We start from the raw sequence: 22,769 nt of genomic DNA, 5'->3' as shown, positions 1-22,769 counted from the left end.
CTTTCACCATCTAAGAGCAATGAACAATGTCTGTTTTCTGCTGGCACCATGTAACCTATAATTTATCGTAAGTGTTTATTGTTACCGCTGACGTAAGGTCCAAGGGGCATCTGGCTGTAGTTGACCATGGGCTGTCCACCCGGACCTCTGAATCCCCCGCCAAAACTGCTGCTGTACATCTGGGAGCAGCCAAACCCACCCTGGCTAAAAGGCTGTGAAACACACATGAAAAATAAATGATCTCCCTTAATAATACAAGGCTACATGACTGATTTATAGGAGAATAATACGAGTGCAAACCTCTACGTGATAATATTGAAGCATTTGGTATGCAGTAAACATTAATGTCTCTACAAAATTATAGAAATACAGATTTTCTGTTTCCTCCTTTTTTCTACTGCAAAAAAATAGGAACATGAGAAAACAAGTCTGTCTTCTAGTAACAGCAACTGTTGCCATAGAAACCAAAATAGAGGATGGCTATTTGGACTTCTTGGATGAAATGATCTTTTCTATAACAGAATAGAATGCACTCATCAAATTCTAATGAATAGAGACTAGGGAAAAATAATGAGACAGCTCAATTCGTATTCAAGCAAAATGTGGCCATCTAAAGGGAGTTTTGATTTATTTATTATTTTCACACTTGAGGAAACTCTTCCACAGGGAATAGCAACTTTGACTATCCACAGATTTCAAACAGAATATCACGGTTGTTGGATCGTGACAACCAAGAACTTCAAAGGTTTTGGACTACATTCTAATTAATTTCTAAAATGTATTCGGTCATAATTGCTATTTTTAATGAGCCTAGTGTCTTCATCTTAATGAGCAGCACAGACACTATATTTTATAAGTCAGCAAACAACGACGTCATCATTTGCCTTTTTAATGTCAGTATATATAACCGCTAAAAATTGGCCCAAAAAAAACCCTGTTGTAAAGCATCCCACTGCTGAGGAAAGTGTGCCTTCAGTCTTAAAACTGTCTGTTCTGCGACAAATGAGCTGCTTGTCAAGAGATTTTTCTAATGCAATCTGACCTTGATCTCTGCTCACCTGCTGGGGAGGAGGCTCGCTGCCTCTGCTGGTGAGGCGGCTCAGTATGCTCCGCTCAGACATCTGCAGGCGGGCCGACACCGGCGGGATCCTGGACAACATGTTGGGCAGTCGTGTCACATCTGCTTTCATGTCACTCAGAAGTTCCTCCAGCTGGTTCAGCACTGTAGGAGCACAAGAACAGACACTAAGCCTATCAGAGCAGTAACTGTGTTTTACTCATATAAATGCTCAGTTTATCCCTGAGCATGTGGTGTTAAGAAAACAAAAAACACACACACACAAAAACAAATTAGATGAGATGCAGGAAAAAATGCATGAAAAAGTTGTACAAAACCCTTTTTAGATTGACTGAGAACCTGAAATCATTAAAGAGTAAATTAATGTTGATTCAGGATTTAAATTTACATACTGCCAAGAACTAAATGCCATAACAGTTTTCACTGGCAGATAAATCCATAAGGGTCACAGACAACATCATTTTGAAACAATAACATTTTAATGCCTCGGTTTCATAAAGTCTTTGGCCTCTTCCCAAACTTTCATGCTACTAATCACGCCAAGCCTGTTTTCATGGTGAGTCACATTAACGTAAAACGAAGTCACTGTGTGAAACAGGATCTTAACTGGCTGCCTGTCAGGGGCTCGTCACAGAACAGTGATATGGAAACATCTGTGTGCACTTCCTAGGCATGCTGTTTGTCTGTCTGGGTGGACTAATATGCAGCAAAAGAAAAAAAAAAACTGAACAAACTATTTAAAATCAATCATCAACAATGTTTTGGGGTGTTTTAAGCGTTTCAACCAAAAATTCCCTCTTACGAGTGAGCTTGCACATAGCACAGCATAGCAAAAGAAAGAACATCAGAACTGTTCCCTCATGAAAAGGTGATTATATGGGTTTATTTTTCTCTTTTACCAGATTTGAGCAGGTAAGCGGGAACTGAGTTACTGCTGTTGTTAGTTTTGGAGCTGCACCACAGACCTTTGTGAAGTACAGCATTGGCAGGCTTGTTCCCAGCCAGAGACTCTTTGGACAGGTGTTGGTGGGACTCAGCCAAACATTCCACCTCAGCAAAGCGAGTGTTGAGAGCCATGGCCGGGTGAGTGGGGTCCTGTGTCATATTGAGGTAAGCTGCCCGCCGTAGCTGCTCCTCAATCACCAGAGCCTGCTCTAACAACTACAGTAAGAGAGAGGGAGGTGATGAAAAAGAGAGTAAATGAAATGCAAGTGTAACCAGCAGAGGCAGTTTGGATACATTTCCACTAAAGGCTAAAAGGCCTCAAACACTTTAATTATTTCAGTTGTATTTTTTTTTTCTTTTCAGAAACAGCAATTTGCCTTAAAGCGGCGAGCCAGGAACTTGTTCTTCATCTCAAGGTAGTTGCCCTTATGGATCTCAGTTTTGAAAGGTTCATTCAGAATTGCATATCGGGGGTCATTCTGAATGTCTTGCCAGCGAGCGTAGCCATGTCTGAGATAGTTTCCCTGTCAAGGAAAACAAACAAGAGCACAGAAGCTCACAAAATTCTTCAGATGGGAAGGTCTAGTTTTGAGGAAAGCGTTGTTAGACTGTATATCATTCCTGACATTTTGTAAATATCAGCTGTTCCACAGCAGCTCCTTCCTGTCATCAATAATTACATTACTCTGCAAGATACTGAACTCTTTGGTCTGACATGGGAAAGGATACGTTACGATGCCAGCCAGAAGCCAGTAGTCATGGCGACGGTGCCAGATGTCATGCATTTTTCCAGATGAGAGCGCAGCTCGCTCCTCAGTTTGCCAGAGAGTGTGCAACTCTGACGATATGAAAATGAAAACAGACAGCAATTCTATGTTAGTGTTTTTCCTCCTTTCAGATGAATTGAAGAAATACTTCTTAAATTAGTGCTTGGCCTATTTTGAACAAAAACAAAGTCAAATGTACTTACCTGTAAAACCTCCATCAGCAATATTAAACATGAACTTGGCTTTGAATCCATTTTTGTCCTCCTTCCTGCTCTCGTCCATCTCATCTAATGTGTCTCTGTCTCCATTTAATCGACCCTCTAATGCATCTTCACTCTTCACATCATCTGCATCAGTTACATAAATCAGGGTGATTTCTCAAACTAACAATTAAAAGTTGTTTCCTGGGGGTGCAAAGGTGTTTCCCTAATTGTAATTGTTTAATTTGAGAATTCATTGCATATACTGTATACCTGATTTATTTTCTTTGTCTTCATGTCTTTCAAGAGGAAAACCAGCATCACCCTTTTCTGTGGACTTCTCAGTTTCTTTGCAGCGATCCGCTGAGGATAACAGAAGCACAAAAGAGATTGAATATACAAAACACAACTTTGCAGATTAATACATTTGCAATTAATGAATTATGTACCACTCACTCTTAGGTGAGGTATGACTGGATGGCATTTCAGTTTGTTTGAAAGCAGACTCTCTCGGGTTGGCAGATGGATCGGTCTTTGCAGAGGGGGATTCGATTCTGCTCTTCTCATCTCCAGTTTTCTCATCAGAGCTGACTTTGCTCTCTTCACTGTCAGCTGCCTTCTCAGGTACAGATGCTGGGTCTGCACTGGAAGCCTGCTGGGAAGTAAAAACAGACAGGGCAACAAAATGAGAGAGAGGAAACCTGACAGAGGCCAGAGACACACCTTAAAAAGTCTTTGAGACTGACAAACGCATCTCCTGTCAGGGACAAAATGAGTTATGTTACAATGATGACTCCAAGAAGATGGACATGACAATAAAGGAGAACAGGATGAAAGTGACGGGTAGTGCAAGAAAAAAGAACTCACTTCATTCTCTGACAGTTTCTTTCCATCTTGTTCTGTGGTCTCCTTGTCCTCAGTGGTTCCCACCAAAGACTCAGTCTTCTCTACAGACCAGAAAAAACAACTAAGCTCTCTTTTCTGTTTTGGAAGGGGGAAGGCTTGTTTTTTTTTTCTTTGAGCAACAGTTACCATCACATTCAGTGAAAAATAAAACATGAGCAGTGCTCTGTTCTGACCTGGTGGGATGGGGCTGCCGGGCTGTGTAGCAATAGGGCTGGCAGGCACAGGAGTGTTGGGATCAGAGGATACACTCTCAGTCAGTTTCTTCAGCTCCATTCCAATAGGAATCAGATCTGGAGAGCTCAGCTTCCCATTTACATGTTCAAACTCCTGCACCTGCAGAAAAAGAGATTACTTTAACTCTAGTAATGAAAAGCCTCACAAGGAAATGCTTCAAAGAAACAGTCATTTTCTTCATGTGAGGGATTAAAGTAAACTCTACTATAATGTACATTAGGCATCCTGAGGCATCCTCCAGTTCAAATAACCACCGAATCAACCATTTTAGTTTTAGATTGCTCTTTCAGATTCCTTTTATTACCAGGGGAGCTAACTAGCCAATACGCATACTTATTCAAAGTTGGCTTATATTGCTGATATCTGAAAGGCAGATGTCACAGTCTGCCCTCGGAATAATCAGACCTGTAGCTCTTAATTACCTAAAGCAGGAAGCACAATTTTAAAGTACATTCATATATGCCGTTGCTCATATTATAGTGTCTATGTAGCTTCTTGTTTGTAGCACACTTTCTAAGTAAGTCCGTACAGTACCAATGAGTGCTATTTTATTTGTAAAAATATCCTCACACTTAGTAACATCTCTTTTAAACCTACAGCTGAACTATTGTTTAGAATATCTAAACAAATGTGTCTTTTGTTGATGCTCTAAGTACAATTTCCCTGGTTGAAAAGAGGGCAAAAAGATGTCTTAACCATTCAGACCAAATATCACCCAGATTTCAACCAGAAATTAATGTTTGTATGTCAGTACTTACTAGGCGGCCTTCTTATATTAACTTAGTACTTATTATATCTGTCTGTCAGAGGTCAAATACAACCAATAAGATTGACATCAGTCATATCATAGAACATAAATCTCTAGCATGAAGAGCAGTATTGTTCCAGATGTACTTATTTGCTCACTTCATCCTGTAATCTCTTATCAGGTAGAAACAAAAGCAAATGCTACAATTTTCAATATTAAATGTCAAATGTACACAAAAACGCTGCACCACACAGTGTCTGTAAAAAAAGATATCTGTTGTTGCAGCTGAATGACCTGTAGCTGTTCAGTGTATTTGAGGTAAATCGTGTAGTATGATCACCATATCCATCCTGTTCTTGCACTGGATTTAAAATCTTACATTAAGTTTAAGAGGAAAAAAGACTCACATTTCAAATCAATATGTCTAGAATAGTAAACTTAACCAGAATTTGATCAGTGGCATTCTTTCATTAATCTTAAAGGAATAACCTAATTCACTAAATTACTCTGAAGAGGACAATTATTTACCAAGACTTTTCAAATACACTGATCTCACCTCTCAAGTATACACATGGCAAACACATCTGACAAAAGCAGTTCTTTTTTATTTTGAGAGATGTTTAACGAAGGGGACACTCTCACTGGGTTCGCTTCTGCCCAGACATGCTGACCTACTTTTTCTAATCTCACAGTGTTCCAGCCCACGACTTAGTGTTCTGTGTAGATAATGTCTGTGGCTGAATAACCTTACCTTTTTCCTGACAAGCGACATTACTCCGATTCTGGTGAGAACGTGCTGACGGGAAAGTCCCTCACGGGGGACTCCATCAGCAAATGTCTCTGCTCCATCGGCCCCTGGCTCACATAAATGTCTCATGAACAGAGACACATAGGCCCTGATAAACAAAGGAAAATTCCTGTAAGGTGACCTGCACAAACTTCATACTTTATATTCAAATTGCTAGCAATTGTTAGTTTTCTTACTTTCACTTCTGTTTTCTACGATTTATTTATTTACTTTTTACACATGCGCAGATGTGAAACAACTAAATAAATCAGATTTACAGATATACATGCACAAAGACATCGGGGAGAACTTTAGGCTTATTTCTCATAATCAGATAACTGCAGTCATCTGCAAAAGCATATCATGTTGCTGTACATTATCTCTAGAATCAACTCCAGAAATTGGATGATGATCAGATTTCTGGTGTGCACGTAAAGGGGCTAATAATATCAGGGTCAGTAATAGCAGTAGCTGATAAAGCAATTGTAGAATAGAACATTTTTATGTTCTATTCACAAAAGAAAGTAGAGAGTGAGAAATGTTGTTATTTCATGACAAATATGGGTTAATTTTGAAACTGATGGCAACAAAACATCTCAACAAAGTCGGCACATGTCCACGTTTATCACTCTGTAGTATCCCGTCTTCCACAGCTTGTAAACATCTTGGTACTGAGGACACCAAATTCTGGACCTTTGGGAGAGGAAAGTTCTCCCATTCTTGAATGATATAGGAGTCTAATTGCTCTACACTCCCGTGTCTTCTTTCTCGTATTTTGCATTTATTGATCCGCCAAATGTTTCGAGTTGGTGAAAGGTCTGAATTGCAGGCAAGTTCAGCACCTGTGGTTAGCATTGTCTCACTGAAATATGCAAGGCTGTCCTTGAAAAAGATATTATCTGAATGGGAGCATATGTTGCTACAAAACCTGTGTATATCTTTCAGCATTAATAGTACCCTTCCAGTTCTGCCTGTTCCATAATGCATCCCCATACCATCAGAAATGCAGGCTTTTGATATGAGTGCTAATATCAAGCTAGATGGTTCCACTCCTCTTCAGAATGGAGGATGTCGCAGTCGTTATTTCCAAAAAGAATTTAAAATTTTGACTCATCTGACCACAGAACAGTTTTCCGCTTTTCCTTGGTCTATTTTAAATGAGCTGTGGCCCAGAGAAGATGGTAGTGTTTACTGCTACCTGACGGTAGTGTCAGGTTCACCTATGGCTTTTTCTTTGTACGACAGAGCTGTGAACCGTGTTTACAGACAGAGATTTCTGTGTTCCTGAAGTGATGAAATGCTCCTGAGCCCATACAGTGACCTCCATGGCAGAGTCATGTCTGTTTGTAATGCAGTGTCCCCTGTGGGCTCAAAGGATACAGGCATCCAATATAAATTTTCATCTTTTTCCGTGTCTCCAGATTCTTGGATTCTTTTGATTATACTATGTACTGTAAATAGTGAAATATTTAAAGCCTTTGTAATTTTACTGCTTTGATTTTGCTCCACAAATGGTGTGTGGAGTTTTTTTGAAGATTTGTGAACCTCTGCTCATCTTTACTTCTGAGAGACTCAGAAGTAAACTCAATCATGTCAAATTTAAATTTGAAAATTTAAATACGAAAAAAATTGTCTAAAGAGGAACAGTGCAAATCAGTCCTATATGTCTGAGAGAAAACAATAACAGATGTAGCAGTAAAAGCAGTAGCACTAGTAACATTAGTTGTGATAGCTGCATAGCAGCAACTGAACTGCAAAGTGATACGACTCCCCTGGAGCTTTGCACCGAGCAAACAAACATGCAGTGAAAATTTGATGAAAAGGTCCAGAAGAACCTCTCATCATTACTGAGACTCTCTTGTGTGAAAAAAGTCACAGTTTAATTAAATGCCTTTACTGGTTGTGTCACATTAAAATATAAAAGAAATCAGGGCATCACCTGAATTCACGCTCACTCTTCCCTCTCAGGTCCCTAACCAGCCAATGCGAGTTGAAAGCATCCTGAGGAGGCATACCCCAGCGCATGATGGCATTCAGGAAGGCTTTCCTCTGGCGAGCGTTGAAGCCCAGGACCTTGTAATGATGAGGAGCAAACAGGGTGAGCATATGTATAAAAAAAAAAAAGAGAATGCAAGGTACAAAGAGCAAACACAGCAGCGTCAGTAAGTCTGACAAAATGATGCGTTTTACACTGAGCAACAATGCAAATATGTATCGATCCTCATTGTGTCCTTATTAGCAGAGTAGTGAGCCACAATACAGTGAACTGTAAAGCAAGGATGCCTCAAAACATACTGCCAAATAGTAGCCTCTTATCCCCAAAGCTTCTCTTTTTGGGTACAATTTAAAGAATTTGTGGGTCACTCACTACATACTCACTATACAATTTGTTCCAAGCAGATTATAATATTTATGGACAAGACAGTCTTGTAAGAGGATAATTAAAGTTTTTGGAATTCATACCTCAATACTGCCTCCAACACGGGCCAGTAAGGGTGGCAGAGGCTTGTCTTTCTCATTCTTGAGCTGCCGACGAGACTGTCTGCGTCCACCTACAGGAGATGAAACCCAGTCGCTAATCAAAAACATGGCTACATTTACTTACAACCTGGATCACCAATAATATGCGTGATTCAGTATCTTTTAGGGGCCATACAAATGTTAAGCAGGAAAGCTAAATGGGGGTTATGATGCCTTCTGTCACCTACCTTCAGGCCTTTCCTCGAAATCTTCGTCCTCGTCCTCGGACCCCACAGAGTACTCCGACTGATTGTCTGAAAGATCATCCTGCCATTCTGAGCCACACATCAAAGAGAAACAGTACATTGCATTCGCTTCTGTTGGTGGCCACCTGAGGGCGCCATGGCACTGCAGATTACTACAGACCACTACAGCACAGCTGGGCATGCACACTCCACACCTCTTCTATCCTCTGGGAGTGAGGTGAGAGTTGACAGCTACAGCAGGCACTCACTTTAACTTAGAGTGTACTCTAAACTGCAATGAGCTTTGAAAACTTTACACACTCCTAAAAGATCAACTACGGGACAACTGCAATCGAATGAGATACTGCTGAACGATTGAATATATGTGCTTCAAAACCTGTTAAGAAGACAATATAAATGCAAGAGGTGCAATTTTTGTAGGCCATCAAAATGTCCCACATTATGTGGCAAGTTTTACACAATCATACAGCTCTTGTTAAGAATTACAACTTGAGTGTATTTACCTAAATCATTGTTAACGTGTTAAAATGTGACACTGTTGCCTCACAAATAAAAAAAAGTACACAATGCCAACTCCATAATGCCATAATCTCAAAGCTTTCAGTACAGATGTCTTACTTTAAATTCCATGACTCCAAATGCATGTATGTGTGTGTATTTTAAACATAAACATCTGAACAGTCTTAATCTTTTAAGACTGAAGCTAATCTTTTCAGCAGATATTTAGACTGTATGAAAATAGATTGATGAAGACTTCGGTGTAAAAAACTGAAGCCACTGCAGAAGTGCTTTTAGTCTTCAATTTTATGCATATTTCATGGTTGCAATAAAAAGTCAAATAATAGAATAGAACAGAAATCATACAGCTAAACTCAGCATTTCTCTTTCCGGCTCCATTTTCAACTAGAGACAGTATCAGCTTGACTTGGGCATGATCGGCTTTAATCATTGCAGCGCATGAGAAACTGCAGCAACACAGAGACAACTGTCCAGTTGTGTATGTTTGTTACATTATGTTGATTTAACAGATGCTTTTATCCAAAGTGACTTACAAGTCACTTACAAGGAGTGTAGAGGTATGTAGGCTGGTTATTGCACTGAATGAGTTTGCAACTGGCTTTTGCTTCGGAAGGGTTTAAATATCTTTCGGGAGTGATCATAACAACTGAGCACGACAGAGCTTAACTCCAGTCAGCAGAGAAAAATTAGATTGATCTATAAATCCATACTTTTAGTTAATAAACATGCTTATGTTGTCATTTGTCATGCATACAACATAAAATCCATGCTCAAAAACGAGATATCTATAATCTATGTTGTAAATTGTATGTTAGACTTTCAAATGACTTAATAGAACAAGGAAGAATGCCTGTGTGCGCTGCCACTATAAAGTTGTTGTTTAGATCCACATGTAGTGAGTTGCCATTGTATTGTTCTGACTTGGCTCACTTAGAACCTCAGCTGAAGTGGTACCATAAAAGCAGTGGTAATAGCTCCTTGATGTTACCTAAAATGGTAAACATATTATGTAATGGAAAAAATGCCATATCTCTAATTTGATATGTAAATGGGACAATCTCCTCTTGTTTAATGTAAGTCTTAGCTGAGCATTTGTGACAAAAGGTTCTATATGGAACAAAATTGACATCAAAGCAGGGTGTGCTGTACAGTGGGGACATCTTGTGACTGGCATTACTACATAAGTGCATAGTTTTGTGCAGATCACCACCAATTGATGTGCTATATCCATCTATTTTATACAGTCTAACATCTTTATGCGGACAAATGGTCCAGGAATGCCAGTTCAAAACACAATATTAAAAATTCACTGCAAGAGGCAGCCTTCTCACTGCTGGGGAACCATTTGAACATGAAACAGTATGAAACGGATTCACACAAACCCCCAACATGAGTCTGCTGAGTAGTTTATTTAGAAAATAACATTTCTCCTGCCACCTGTCCACAAGCCAGGTGGTAAGCTGGTAGCTAAGAGTCCTGGAGACTGATTTTACTCTGTTTTCCACTTCCAGGGTGCTCATGTAATTTTTTCTTAGCTCATATTCAAATATGGTACGAATGCCCAATCCTGGCACACTAAAAGTAGAATGGCAATAAAAGAGCGTGGCAGTTGTTTTACTGAATACTGCCAGGAAGTATTTTTGATAAACATCTTTTGGTGAAGGCTTATGACAACACAATAAGACATGTCAGAGCAGGTATGTGCGTCTGCTGACAGTGCCTACCTTGGTCCTCCTGAGTCGTGTCATTGTAGTTAACTTGCTTCCGGATACGTTTGCCTTTTCCCAGGTTTCTGGCCAAATCCTCTTGCTGCTGCTCATAATGATGGCGGAGGAGTTTTTCCCAGTAGTCGGGGTCCACATTCTCCTCTTGCTTGATGATCTCCCGCTCCACCTCCTCCTGACGAAGGACCCACACAAATATATTTAATGCTGGTAAAAAATATCGAGATGATATGATGGAAAATCTTGAGTAAACAACTGTAATCTCAGTAACTTCATTGGCCTTCAGCATATGCATTTACTTTGTCCTGAATTTAAAATTCTGAACCAATTGTGCATCACATTTTTTTCACATTTAGATTTAGTGTCTTTGAAAGCATTTCCTAAATCACTACTGAAACATTTTCATTGTCCAATGTTCACTCTGTTATTAGTGTATAAACACATTTTACAGAGTCAAAAATCTCTTTAGTCAGCGAGAATATGTGTGACATGCTTATGGTATGTGTGTGTGCCATTTTGAAAAACATTACACAAGAGCAATAGAAGAAACTTCTTCCCTAAAAACAGCTTTATGGGATGATTTGCAGGAAAAGTTACTTAACATCTTGTTTCATATTGTTTCATCTCAATCTTTTAAGTTGTAGAATTAAGAATAGAGAAATTACAGTGATATCTTTCTTATTTGTGTGATCCAAATGAATTCTCATGCTGAGGATTGTTGTTATATTCTCACCTCTCCATCTTCTTCTTTCACCACATACTGAGCCACCTTGAAGGAGCTCAGGTATTCGTTCATGTTCTGTATCTCTGTGTCCTCAGTGGCATCCTGGCTGCGATCCAGCAGCTTTGAAATGGCATCATCATCGTAGTGAATCACATTGCCCTCCTCACCATCTTTGTTATCACCTGTGGATGAGAAGATTGTATTTAGTTTTAATTTAACTCTTTATAACAAAGCATGTTTCAGCTGAAGGTTTAGGGAATTAGCAGAAAACTGTTTAGGGATGCTCCACTGAGTTCTTAACTGAGTTGCTAATCTATGTTCTACATGTATAAAGAGCGACATTCTTGGCAAGAAAAACTTAGACCCGAAGAGATTTGAACCTTGGACATTGGTATTCCCCGGAAAAGATGACTTACCGACTATATAAGTCGGAAGATGTGATTTCTCACGACTCACAAATTGAGGCAATTATTTCGCATTACTTTAACAGCTGAATCCAAAGAAAATTGTCAGTTTTGTGAGCTTGTGAATGAGGACAGGAAGATACAGATGTTCACTGATTGTGCAGCTTTTTTTAAGAAGTAGGGGGATGGACATATGAACAGACCACTGGTCTGTGCTGAAAAGATTAAATCTCTCCCAAATGTGGAGGTTACTTTTAGTATTTATTTTCTTTATTCTTTTTTTTCATGAACTTTGGAAGGTGAAATGTCTTGAAATTGAGATTTTTCTTATCGTCACTTGTATCAATATTGATAAAATTTTATGGCTCAGCTACAATGATTTTTGTATGAATCCATATTATGAGAAATAAATAGCTTTCACGTTTTTTTTTTACATGTTTTTTTTCAAGTCAAACATAATAGACTTTAGTAGCATTTGTATGTTTCAGAGTTTAGCTCAATATTACAACAAAAGCTTCGGTTATTACAATTTTATTGAAATTAAAAAAAAAAAATTCAAATCAATTCAATTCAATTCAACCTTGTTTATAAAGCACCAAACCATAATAATAAGTAATCACTCAACATTTTTAAAATAAAACACAAATATGTAAATCTGAGTTTGTTAAAGTAACTGTGTTTAAGATAATAATCATACCCATGGTTCGTGCTGCCTCCATTTCATCCTTAAACAGCTCCTCAGTTCCAAATTTGAGGATATCGTCCAGTTCTTGTTTGGACATGGAGCCAGTTTTGGATCCCAGGCCAGGCCGCACCACCAAGTGTGTCAGCATCATTTTCCTCTTTGCCACCTGAGTGATTCTCTCCTCTACTGAGCCCCGGGTCACAAAACGGTAGATCATCACCTTCCTGTTTTGACCTATCCTGTGGGCTCTGCTAAAAGCCTGGGAAAATCAAGATATGAACAAAGAGATACACAATAATGAACAGCTGAAATCCAAAATTTCAAACCATGTTAAAAGCTATTAAAACATCCAACTAAGCAGCAAGCACATGCAAGAATCCATTTCACATTGTTTTAGAAATCAGTACTTGGATGTCATTGTGTGGATTCCAGTCAGAGTCATAGATGACGACAGTGTCAGCACTAGCCAGGTTGATGCCCAGACCACCTGCTCGAGTTGAAAGCAAGAAGCAGAACTGTTGTGCGCCCGGAGCTGTGATGCCAAACAAAGAAGAGAATTGCTTTGTGTGCAAGAGAGTGTGATAAAGTGACAGCGAGCTTGAGAAAAATGTCAATGTGAAACCACATAAGCTCCCACCTTAAGAGTCTGAGAAAAACTCACCATTGAAGCGATCAATGGCCTCCTGCCTAAGGCCTCCAGTAATACCCCCATCAATGCGTTCGTATTTATAACCCTCAAACTCTAGAAAATCCTCCAGTAGATCCAGCATCTTTGTCATCTGTGAATAAGATGGTATTTTAAGCTTGGTTATGTCACAACTTACAACTGTTTGGTCACCAGTTTTTTTCAAAACAATGGTTTACTTCCAAGACATAATATTAATTTTGCTATTACCTGAGAGAAAATAAGAACTCTGTGTCCTTCATCTTTCAGCTTCTTCAGCATTTTCTGAAGTAGCGTTAGTTTTCCTGAGGACTTCACCAGCAGGTTGCCATCATAGGAGCCATTGGGTAAAACAGGAGCCTCCTTCAAGACAAGAGCCAATTGCAGAAATACAGCAGGGATTTCGACAGATGGTGTAAAACCAACAAACAAATGAGGGAAACAGTTTTCCAGGGACCAATAGTTTGAACATCTCTGAGCAAACAATCTAAAACAATCACACACTTAAATACTTTAACTTATGTAGACCTATGTTGTCTTTGACAGCTTACCACAGCTGCCACAGGGAACAGATAGGGGTGGTTGCAGCACTTTTTCAGGTCCATCATAATGTTGAGTAAGGACACCTGGTTACCACCTCCTTTGGAGTTCAGCGCCTCAAAATTCCTTGTCAAGATAAACTTGTAATATTTCCTGCAGCAGGTCAGAGGTAAAAAAGATTTGGGAGAAGAGATCTGAATGAAAACATCTGTCATGTTTGTCAAATTATCTGATTTTACAAAGACATTAACATGCAGTGTTGTTCCTTCTCCAAATACTATTCTTATTAAAAACAGGTTTACTTTTGCATGGGACTGAGCTCCACTCTGACTATCAGCTCGGTCTTTGCAGGCATGTTCTTGAAGACATCAGCCTTCAGCCTCCTGAGCATGTGAGGTCCCAGCAGGTCATGGAGTTTTTTGATCTGGTCCTCTTTAGAGATATCCGCAAACTCCTCCAGAAAACCTTCCAGGTTACTGCAAACAATATGGATCACAGAAAGAATTACATATAGACACTGAAAGACACAGTTTATCCTGATGTTTAATTCAAACTACACATACAAAAACAAAACATGATCTGAGGGTGATCCCATTTGGTATGTTAGCAAACAGCTACAGGGAGCATGAAATTAGGATGACAGAAAAGAGGCTGGACTAACTTGAAGCGCTCTGGGGTGAGGAAGTTAAGCAGATGGAACAGCTCTTCCAGGTTGTTCTGAAGAGGGGTTCCAGTGAGCAGCAGCTTGTAGTAGATTTTATACCCGTTGAGAATTCTGAAAAACTGAGCAGGATACATTGCAAAATGGTGAAAGGATATGCCATGACAAAGAAAGCAAGATCATACATGCACTGTAAAACTACAATCTTCCTTCACCAAAATCCTGTCTAAGGGATTTGTTTTAGCTCTATCAACTTCTGTGTCATAGTTTCCTGATAATATTCTGCTGTTTCTGTTACTGGAACAAGTAAAAGGAGGCATCTATTTGCTAACATGGTCAAAAATGTTTTTCACCTTTGATTGGTTGTTCTTCAGTCTGTGGGCCTCATCTACAACCAGACAGGCCCAGGTGATGGAGCCCAGAATGGCTTGATCTATAGTGATCAACTCGTAAGATGTCAGCAGTACATGGAACTTGATAGGAGTGTCTTTCTGTAGTGGTGGAGAAATATAGGGTCATGTATAATGTCAACTGGCCCTACCCTGTTCATTAGGTTTAAAAAAAACTAAAACAAACAGTCTGAAACCATAGTGTGGAACAGCTGGATGAGCATGAGGTACAACACCTTCATACGGAACACTTTACGTCCAGATTTTACAGCACTGTCTTCAAATGTGAACTCATTCTCCCTGATAATTGCCCTGCTGTCTTTGTCTCCAGTGTAAGTCACCACATAGAAGTCCGGAGCCCACATCTCAAATTCTCTCTCCCAGTTGATGATAGTGGACAGAGGTGCACTCACCAAGAAAGGCCCCTTAGAATGACCCTGAAATTGGAAAAAAAGACATGACTAAGCCACTCTTGAAGTATACCACAGGGAGATGAAAGACTGGTTTTATCATTTCCTTTTCTCACAGTGTAAAATCATTTAATTGAAGACCACATTACCATTTATATTATAAGGGCCGATAGCGCTAAACATATCTTTTATATTTGACCATAATGTGGAAATGATAAAAGCGGACATTCTTCCAGCCTTACCTCTTTATACAGTGAGTAGAGAAAAACTATTGTCTGCACTGTCTTTCCAAGGCCCATTTCATCAGCGAGGATGGTATCTGTCCCCTGTGCCCAGGAAAATCTCAACCAATTCAGGCCTTCCAGCTGGTATGGGTGAAGTGTTCCCCCAGTGGCATTAATGTACCAGGGCTGGTGCTCAAACTTGATGGTTGGCTGGCAGTGTGAAAATATAGTTATGATTTATATAAACTGCACAAGGTAAAGTTGACAAATATCCTATTGGAAAAATGTATCTGAGGCTGCTTACATCTATGATGGGAGCATCGGGAGGGACCTCCCTCTTGCGATGGTCTTCTTTTAATTTTGTTCCTTTCTTCACCATGAGGGGGCGCTGATCCTCGCCTAATATTTGCTCTCTGAAAAGAAATTGTTGCAATTTCTTAAGTCAAATGACTCAAAAAGGGGCTTCACAGGTAGAGGGCAGGACAGGCAGAAAGCAGCAGCAGATGAGGGCATATGTCTGTTGCTTTGTCTGTGCACAGGTCTTTATTCTGTGCATTCTGACTGTCATTGTTGCCCAATTTCAAAAGAAATTGCAAAATGTTGTTAACCAACCTGTGGTCCCAGTAGGAAGCTTTATGACTGTCATACTCTGGGATGTCGAAGTCATCCACTTCCCAGGTGCACTGGTCGTATGGTAGGTCTCTCCACTTAATCAGGTAATGAACATCACCATCCTTATCAAAACTACACAAAAGAGTAAACACAGGGCATCATAAAAGTTAAAAAAGTCAATTTAGCATTCTATAATTTAAAAAAACAAACATTTTAGATAACATCAAGTGTTAACAAACATAATCAACTGAAATCAACTTAAATACGTTTAGAATTTTAGGTCTGTGACAAATCTAGCTCTTTACAGGTGCGCGTGATTTTCTGTAACTGTGAGCAACCACCTGTGGTTAAGTATCCGGTGGATAATCATCCACTCTGGTTTAATGCCATAGCGGTAAAAGCGCTCCTCCATCGCAGCATACTGAGGATCTTTGCTCTTCCTCTTCTCGCTGTTGAGCTCCTCCTCTCCGGAGCCGTAATCATACGGTGGAGGTTCGTCCATGTCATTCTTTCGCTGGTAGTTCCGGTACATGACCGTGTGATACAGTTCCAACTGCACAACCAGAGACATAACAGAAAAGACAGTTCTGGTTAGCTTAATGCAAGATTCAATGCAAGATTTTGCTCAGATCATAATACGTAATCCACCTACAGCATAACTGCTCAAAGTTGCAGAGTAGATTTAATGAAAATAAATACGTCAAGAAAGCTCAGTAGTGATCTCACAACCAAACTTGAGAACAACCACTTGTTTTTTCACCACTGTACTTGAAGTGTTTAGGGATTGCAGTTTTGTGGGTTTTGCCTGTACTTATAAAACTGAAAAAACATAAAAAAAAAAAAGATAAACTTAGTTAAAACTCAGTTGCTGTGTTCCACATTTAACAAAGCAGACACACTTTTATTGTGGCCAAATGCTGATTTCATAATGGCCCCACGTCTGGCATCTCACCTGCAGTTCGCTGACCCAGGAGCAGTGCCAGTACGAAAGGCCAGCCCACTTTACAAAGAACTCTCTTTCTGGGTGGCCCTTGAGGGGGGGCTTGGACAGAGGATCAGCTGGCTTACCATCAGGGCCAGCAGGGAGTTCAGCTGGCAGTGGGGGCTCTCCCCACATCCAGTGCAAAATCTTTTGTACTTTACCTTTAAGAGGAGGGCACTGTGGAGAAAAATAAAACAGAGGAGCTGTCATAAGTACATATTAAATTACCTTTCTACAAGTCCAAAAAACTAACTTTGAGCTTCAACTAACACTCAGAAGCTAAATATACATATTAGCACTTTGCAAAAGTGTTGAATAAATGAGGAAAGAAAGGAGAACAATATCAAAAGTTTATATGAAATCAAGCAACAATAGGTTAAGATCAAACTGACTGTAAACTTCGGATACAGTTAATATATGTTACACATAGACATAATATGTGTATTTTGAAATTAACAGTAACATTTTAGCACTCACACTCCATCATTGGCTGTGTTTAACCATGACGGTTTGTGTAAATAAAGAGTATCATAGATCTCTGAGACTGAGACAAGCTCACCATGCAGCGTGGACATAACCACTCGCCATTCGGGATCTCAGGAAGAGGCGGGTTGAGGCAGTGGATGTGGTAGGACGACGGGCAGGTGTCACAACACAGAAGCTCTCCTCCATCTTTACACACTCTGCAAAATTCCATGTGGTCATCCTCTTCCTCGCCGACAGGCTCCTCCTCATCCTCCTCCTCGTCTTTGGCCTCCCACTGGATTCCCTCCTTTTCCTGGGAAACACAGTTGGCGGGAGTGTGTCAGGAAGTAAAGATAACCATATTTTTGTAAAAACAGAAAAAACAGAAACCACATAAAGGCCTGAGTGAGTACCACCAAAGATGGCTCATTACAAGCAGTACAAGTAGTGGACACTTAAAGTGTTGTGAACAAATGTAACCCAAAGTAGGATTGGAAGATATGTAGCTTGCTTAAAGTGGATCAAATCTTTCTGAGAGTGGCTATGATCAGTTGAAATCTGTGTTCACGTTCACTTCTGCCAATGGAAGAAATAAACAAAAGACCAATACTATAGGTGCATGTTCTCCCTGTGTATGCGTGGGTTCTCTCTGGGTACTCCAGCTTCCTCCCACCATTCAAAAACATGCATGTTAGGTTAATTGGTGACTCTAAAATGGTCCTTAGGAGTGAGTGTGAGCGTGCATGGTTCTTTGTCTCGTTTGTCTCTGTGTAGCCCTGTGATGGACTGGCGACCTGTCCAGGGTCTATCCCGCCTCTCGCCCGATGACAGCTGGGATAGGCTCCAGCCCCCCAGCGACCCGACCGACGGATTAAGCAGGTATAGAAAATGGATGGATGGATAGACCTATACTATAGGGGTAGATCAGTCGCGAAAAAAAAAAGTTACATATATACATATATATATATATATATATATATATATATATATATATATATATAGGGAAAGATTTCAGTCTGTAGAGACCCTTGAAAAGGTCACAAGAATGTAATCTTTGTTCTCATTTTCTTCCTCTTTGTGAACTTATATATCTTCCAATCATTAATAGCAACAGCAGTAAAAGGATTCACTTCCTCTGTCAATTCAAAAAGTTAACAACTCCAGAAAGGAGGTGCTCAAAAGAGTTATAAACAGATACTAATTGGATAGATGCTCAGCACAACTGAAATGATAATGGTATGGATGATGTCATCGAATCCCAATAGGCTAGAAGCAAAATTACTCATAGAGGGATTAGAACTTGTCACATCATTCACAAGCAGCAGATAGATTAAGTACTCTACAGTATAATTCTAAATTATGGTAACAGTAGTCTATATATGTCATGTAGATTCGACCTATTTACTATTGAATCTACTAAAATTGTAGTGATGGACTATTTGCCCAAGATATCACCAAAAAAGCCTCATAAATGGTGATGTGAAAGACAAATCTACTTACACAGTGTGGACAACTCCATTTTCCCTCAGGAGCCTTCTCCAGCTCTGGGTCCAGACAGACCAGGTGGTAGGCTCTTGGGCAGGTGTCACACAGGATAATTTCTCCACCCTGCTGGCAAACTTCACAATAGTCCTGGTGGTCTGTCTCATATCCATCACCATCCTCCTCTGGAGATGGTAAAGGAATAATTAAACATGAACAGTCCTAACATACAGTCATGTCAGTGCTCTGTGTAAATTTAAGATAAAATTATCAACACATGATGGTGCGCAGTTTCTAAAGGCACCAAACTGATGTGAAGAACTGGTGGCAGGTCCATCCCTGGGTCTGGGCAAATAAAATAGCACCTAAACACAAGACCAAGACCACTTCCAACAGGCAGAGCAGGACATGAGGACTTAACTCTCCAGTGAAGAAGGGGGCAACAGTCCATTTACAGTTTTCAACAAGGGAAATGGGAGGATACAAGAAGGCAAAATAAATTGGGAGAAACTCTACTAAGTGGGTGAAATCATGGGTTCTTCAGCTACGCTGAACCACCAATCAGTATGATCGACCTCTCTCACTGATCTGATGCTGATTCAACAGGCTGAATAGGCTGGAAATAACGCTGATGGGGTCTGACAGTGCAGACAGGGAGTTAACACAGCGAAGAGACATGAGATAATCCCGAAGGCCGACTGCCAGCTTGGTGTATAAGGCCCATAAATAAGAATATGACTGTGTGAGTATGAGATTATCAGCTGGTGCAGGAGACCATCTGCCCTCAGAAATAATTCCCAAAATAAATTAAGAAAAAAAATACACATTTTAGGTTCCTCATTACCCATAATCAAACAGTCTATTTCTGAAGAATTTCAATGGGATTTTAGAGGGAAAAAACAAACCGCAGAGCATGGCAAGATTAGACTATAAACATACTTTTCCTTTTTTTCCGCCCACGTCGGGCCTTTTTCTTAGTGGCCGCCCCCGAGGTATCAGAAAGCACAGAGGCACTGTGGATACTGATGTCATCAAAGTCCGACTCCTCCAGGAAGTCCTCCTCACTCTGGAAAAGAAAACACACAAAGTGAAAAGCTCAAAGCTCCATGAAGAATTTCAATGAACGAACGCTCACAGTCAGCGCAGTAAATAGCCCTCACTTTCATTTCACTGAGAACATGGTTTAAAAAACTTAAAAAGGTTATTGTGATTAAGGTAAACAGTTCTGCAGAATTACAACACATACTGAGGATGCTTTCTTCTTCTTCCCACTTTGGCCCGACTTTGATTTAGTCTTCTTCGGCTTGGGTTTCTTCTTCACTTCTTTCACAGTCTTGCTTTTCTTTCTAACCCCTGGTCCTGAGATTAAAACATCAGATGTGTTAACCATTTGATATTCTTGCAAATATTATTTTCAAAATATGTATTCTGTCACAGTTCAGTAGACCTTACCCTTTCCCTCTTTGGTTTTGGCTTTTTTGATTGGCCCTAGCTGAGAGCCCAGCTGGCTGCCGCTGACAGATGTTGGCTGAGCCACAGTAACCGTTTCCACGGCGGCAGCCACAGCAGCGGCCACAGCGGTGGCAGATGCGCCTTTGAACGGGTTGTTGGCACTGAACTCTCGCCACTTGGCCCCTAACACTGTCATCATCTTTGACATGGGAATCTTCGGGTTCTTCTTGGCAATGAGAGGCCTGAGTTAAACCAGTGGGAGAGGAGACGACAACAGCAGCTTTATTATGTCACTCTTCATTCCTGTTGGTGTAATTTTACTACCCTCAGCACTAGAGGGAACTGGGTCTTGGTTTGCTGACATTTCACTGCCCCTTAAGTTTTGTTCTACTCTCTTTGGTGTGTGTATGTCATGTTTGTGATTTGTCAGGCAACAGCTTGAGGTTTGGCACACTGGCCTGTGAAAGATAGTGGGTCAGAGCACTGAGTCCCAGAGCCTCCCGGCTGTCACAGGCATCCAGCGAGCAGCTGACTACACACAGGGGGCACTGCAGGAGCTCATGCTCCACTTTGTTAGAGCAGAGGCTTAGCCGAGCCAGACAGCCCCAGGTGAGGCAGACTCTTTATACCAACAGACAAGCTTTCTAGCTCAAACAAAAAGAGCAGTGTTAGCTTGTCACACCAGACTGTTGTCTCATTGTGGAGTCTTGCTGGAAGACTCTCAGCTGGGAACTCTGACAATCCACAGAAACTGAAACACAACAGATCATTTAAAGAAAAGATATTGCAGACAAAGTAAGATGCTTGCCTGAGGAACTGGCTGAAAGCCTTGTAGTTGGTGATGGTTTTATAGTCGTCCTCCGTGAAGCCATACTGAACATCCTCAAGACCCCATTCAAGCATCAACTGGCTGGAGGATTTGGGCTCCTTTTGAGGTTAGACAAGAGAGATCAATATTCAAAAATCAAATCATGATTACAGTTTTTATTAACTGCATACACACCTCTACCCGCCTTATGAGCTAAAAATTCAAAAGCACAACGCTACCCATCAAAAATCATACCCATTTCCTTAACCTATAAACACAATTCTCCTTTAGTGACAGATGAAAACTCTACATACAATGCCTTCATAGTTCATTGTACACTAGGGGCTCATTTAGAAAGCACTAACAGTCAATATTGTTCAATCCAGTCAGCAAAGCTTGAACCCAATTAGCACACAATCATCTATGTGGAAACACAAATCGAAGTCATTCGCAAACCAATCAGATCCTTCAGAAGATAGGGAAAAGGAGTTCTTTTTGGAATAATGGATCCAGAAATATGTTATGGAAGAAGATGATGACAAAGGAGAGAAGAGAGATGACAACAAGCAAGACTAGAGATGGGACGCTCTACTTTTTCTAGATAGTTATAGAGAAAAATAAAATAACACTTTTTAGACTGGGGAATGATCTATATGATGCACAAGCCTTCCAATAGATTTTATTCTGTGTTTTTGTGAGCGTCAGTGTGCTAGCAAGAGCCTTTGATTTAGGGGTTTGTGATCAGCATTCTGGTTAGTCGTGACTCGAAAAAAAGTTGAAAACCACTGCATGAGGGAACAAAAAAAAGAGCAATTTTAATAATTTTCTGTGTTTTTTATTGTGTTCATCACACAAAGAGTTGTTGCTTTTCGGAGCAGAACTATGAGCACCAGTACTCTTTGCAGGCATTTACAAAATTGTGTTTAATTGATCTTGCAGGTGCGTGAGACTATGCTGAAGTGTTTGTGTAACTGAGTGCTTTTGTGTTATGTCTGAAGTCAAGGTTTGTTTTTTTTCTGCATAGTATGGAGCAGAGACATTGATGTTGACTTGGAAACTGGAAGATTTAGAGTTAAGTGTGCAGTTATGAATTTATGTTTAGAGTTCTGGAAAATGTAGGCATTATTTCTAGGAGAAGTCCAGTTGCCCTTATTCAAGCTCTTATGATTACCATGACCTGGATGACTGAGAATCTTCATCACTATACTAAAATATCATCATTTACACATTTTGAGCCATTATCTCCTATTTTACTGCTTTTAAGAGATGCTATGTCTGACTAGCAATGTGAGAGGAGCATCCTTAGCCCCTTTGACACAGATAGTTCAAGGTGCCTTTGTTTTACCTGTTTTAGATGCAGAATGAGGGATAAAGTTGTACTCCTCTGAGCCAGCAATAGAAGTATTCATAGAGCCAAATTGACATCTGTGTTTAGAGAACCGGCACAGAAGAAAATGCTGCACTAATGCTATTGTAATGCCTCTTGTTCTGCTATGACAACATGGTATCATAGCAGAGTCCTGTGCCACCACTGGCATAATATTGGGCCTTTTTTGCAATTTTGATGTGAAAACAATCTTTAACTATTTGACCTTCATAAGGGTTTTGGATTTTTGTTTGCCATCATTAGACT

General features: G+C 40.1%; 1 protein-coding gene across 3 annotated transcripts in view; it reads right to left on the bottom strand.

Moving 5' to 3' along the window:
* Positions 1–22,769, bottom strand: part of chd5 (chromodomain helicase DNA binding protein 5) — a 39,435-nt gene that overhangs the window by 4,364 nt on the left and 12,302 nt on the right. Inside the window, exons 4-39 of one of the 3 annotated variants that reach the window (XM_072381600.1) lie at positions 21,137–21,255; positions 20,329–20,570; positions 20,123–20,235; positions 19,816–19,942; positions 18,895–19,061; positions 17,489–17,707; positions 16,900–17,106; positions 16,289–16,500; positions 15,948–16,079; positions 15,640–15,748; positions 15,354–15,545; positions 14,938–15,138; positions 14,666–14,803; positions 14,313–14,434; positions 13,954–14,127; positions 13,663–13,804; positions 13,343–13,474; positions 13,109–13,226; positions 12,855–12,979; positions 12,460–12,706; positions 11,368–11,540; positions 10,635–10,809; positions 8,374–8,460; positions 8,129–8,217; positions 7,605–7,738; positions 5,630–5,774; positions 4,070–4,229; positions 3,858–3,937; positions 3,447–3,645; positions 3,264–3,353; positions 2,994–3,137; positions 2,753–2,861; positions 2,401–2,533; positions 2,044–2,239; positions 1,059–1,222; positions 86–212 (exon numbers count right to left, since the gene is read on the bottom strand). In XM_072381600.1, the coding sequence (XP_072237701.1) occupies positions 86–212; positions 1,059–1,222; positions 2,044–2,239; positions 2,401–2,533; positions 2,753–2,861; positions 2,994–3,137; positions 3,264–3,353; positions 3,447–3,645; positions 3,858–3,937; positions 4,070–4,229; positions 5,630–5,774; positions 7,605–7,738; positions 8,129–8,217; positions 8,374–8,460; positions 10,635–10,809; positions 11,368–11,540; positions 12,460–12,706; positions 12,855–12,979; positions 13,109–13,226; positions 13,343–13,474; positions 13,663–13,804; positions 13,954–14,127; positions 14,313–14,434; positions 14,666–14,803; positions 14,938–15,138; positions 15,354–15,545; positions 15,640–15,748; positions 15,948–16,079; positions 16,289–16,500; positions 16,900–17,106; positions 17,489–17,707; positions 18,895–19,061; positions 19,816–19,942; positions 20,123–20,235; positions 20,329–20,570; positions 21,137–21,255 (5,443 nt within the window). The remainder of the gene's footprint in view (positions 1–85; positions 213–1,058; positions 1,223–2,043; positions 2,240–2,400; positions 2,534–2,752; positions 2,862–2,993; positions 3,138–3,263; positions 3,354–3,446; positions 3,646–3,857; positions 3,938–4,069; positions 4,230–5,629; positions 5,775–7,604; positions 7,739–8,128; positions 8,218–8,373; positions 8,461–10,634; positions 10,810–11,367; positions 11,541–12,459; positions 12,707–12,854; positions 12,980–13,108; positions 13,227–13,342; positions 13,475–13,662; positions 13,805–13,953; positions 14,128–14,312; positions 14,435–14,665; positions 14,804–14,937; positions 15,139–15,353; positions 15,546–15,639; positions 15,749–15,947; positions 16,080–16,288; positions 16,501–16,899; positions 17,107–17,488; positions 17,708–18,894; positions 19,062–19,815; positions 19,943–20,122; positions 20,236–20,328; positions 20,571–21,136; positions 21,256–22,769) is intronic. The other 2 variants (XM_072381601.1, XM_072381602.1) reach the window with 2 other exon arrangements.

Source organism: Leuresthes tenuis, unplaced genomic scaffold, assembly GCF_036924035.1.
Source record: "Leuresthes tenuis unplaced genomic scaffold, fLeuTen1.0.hap1 SCAF_3, whole genome shotgun sequence".
In the NCBI taxonomy this organism is placed as follows: domain Eukaryota; kingdom Metazoa; phylum Chordata; class Actinopteri; order Atheriniformes; family Atherinopsidae; genus Leuresthes; species Leuresthes tenuis.
This window is presented reverse-complemented; position numbering and strand designations above follow the sequence as displayed.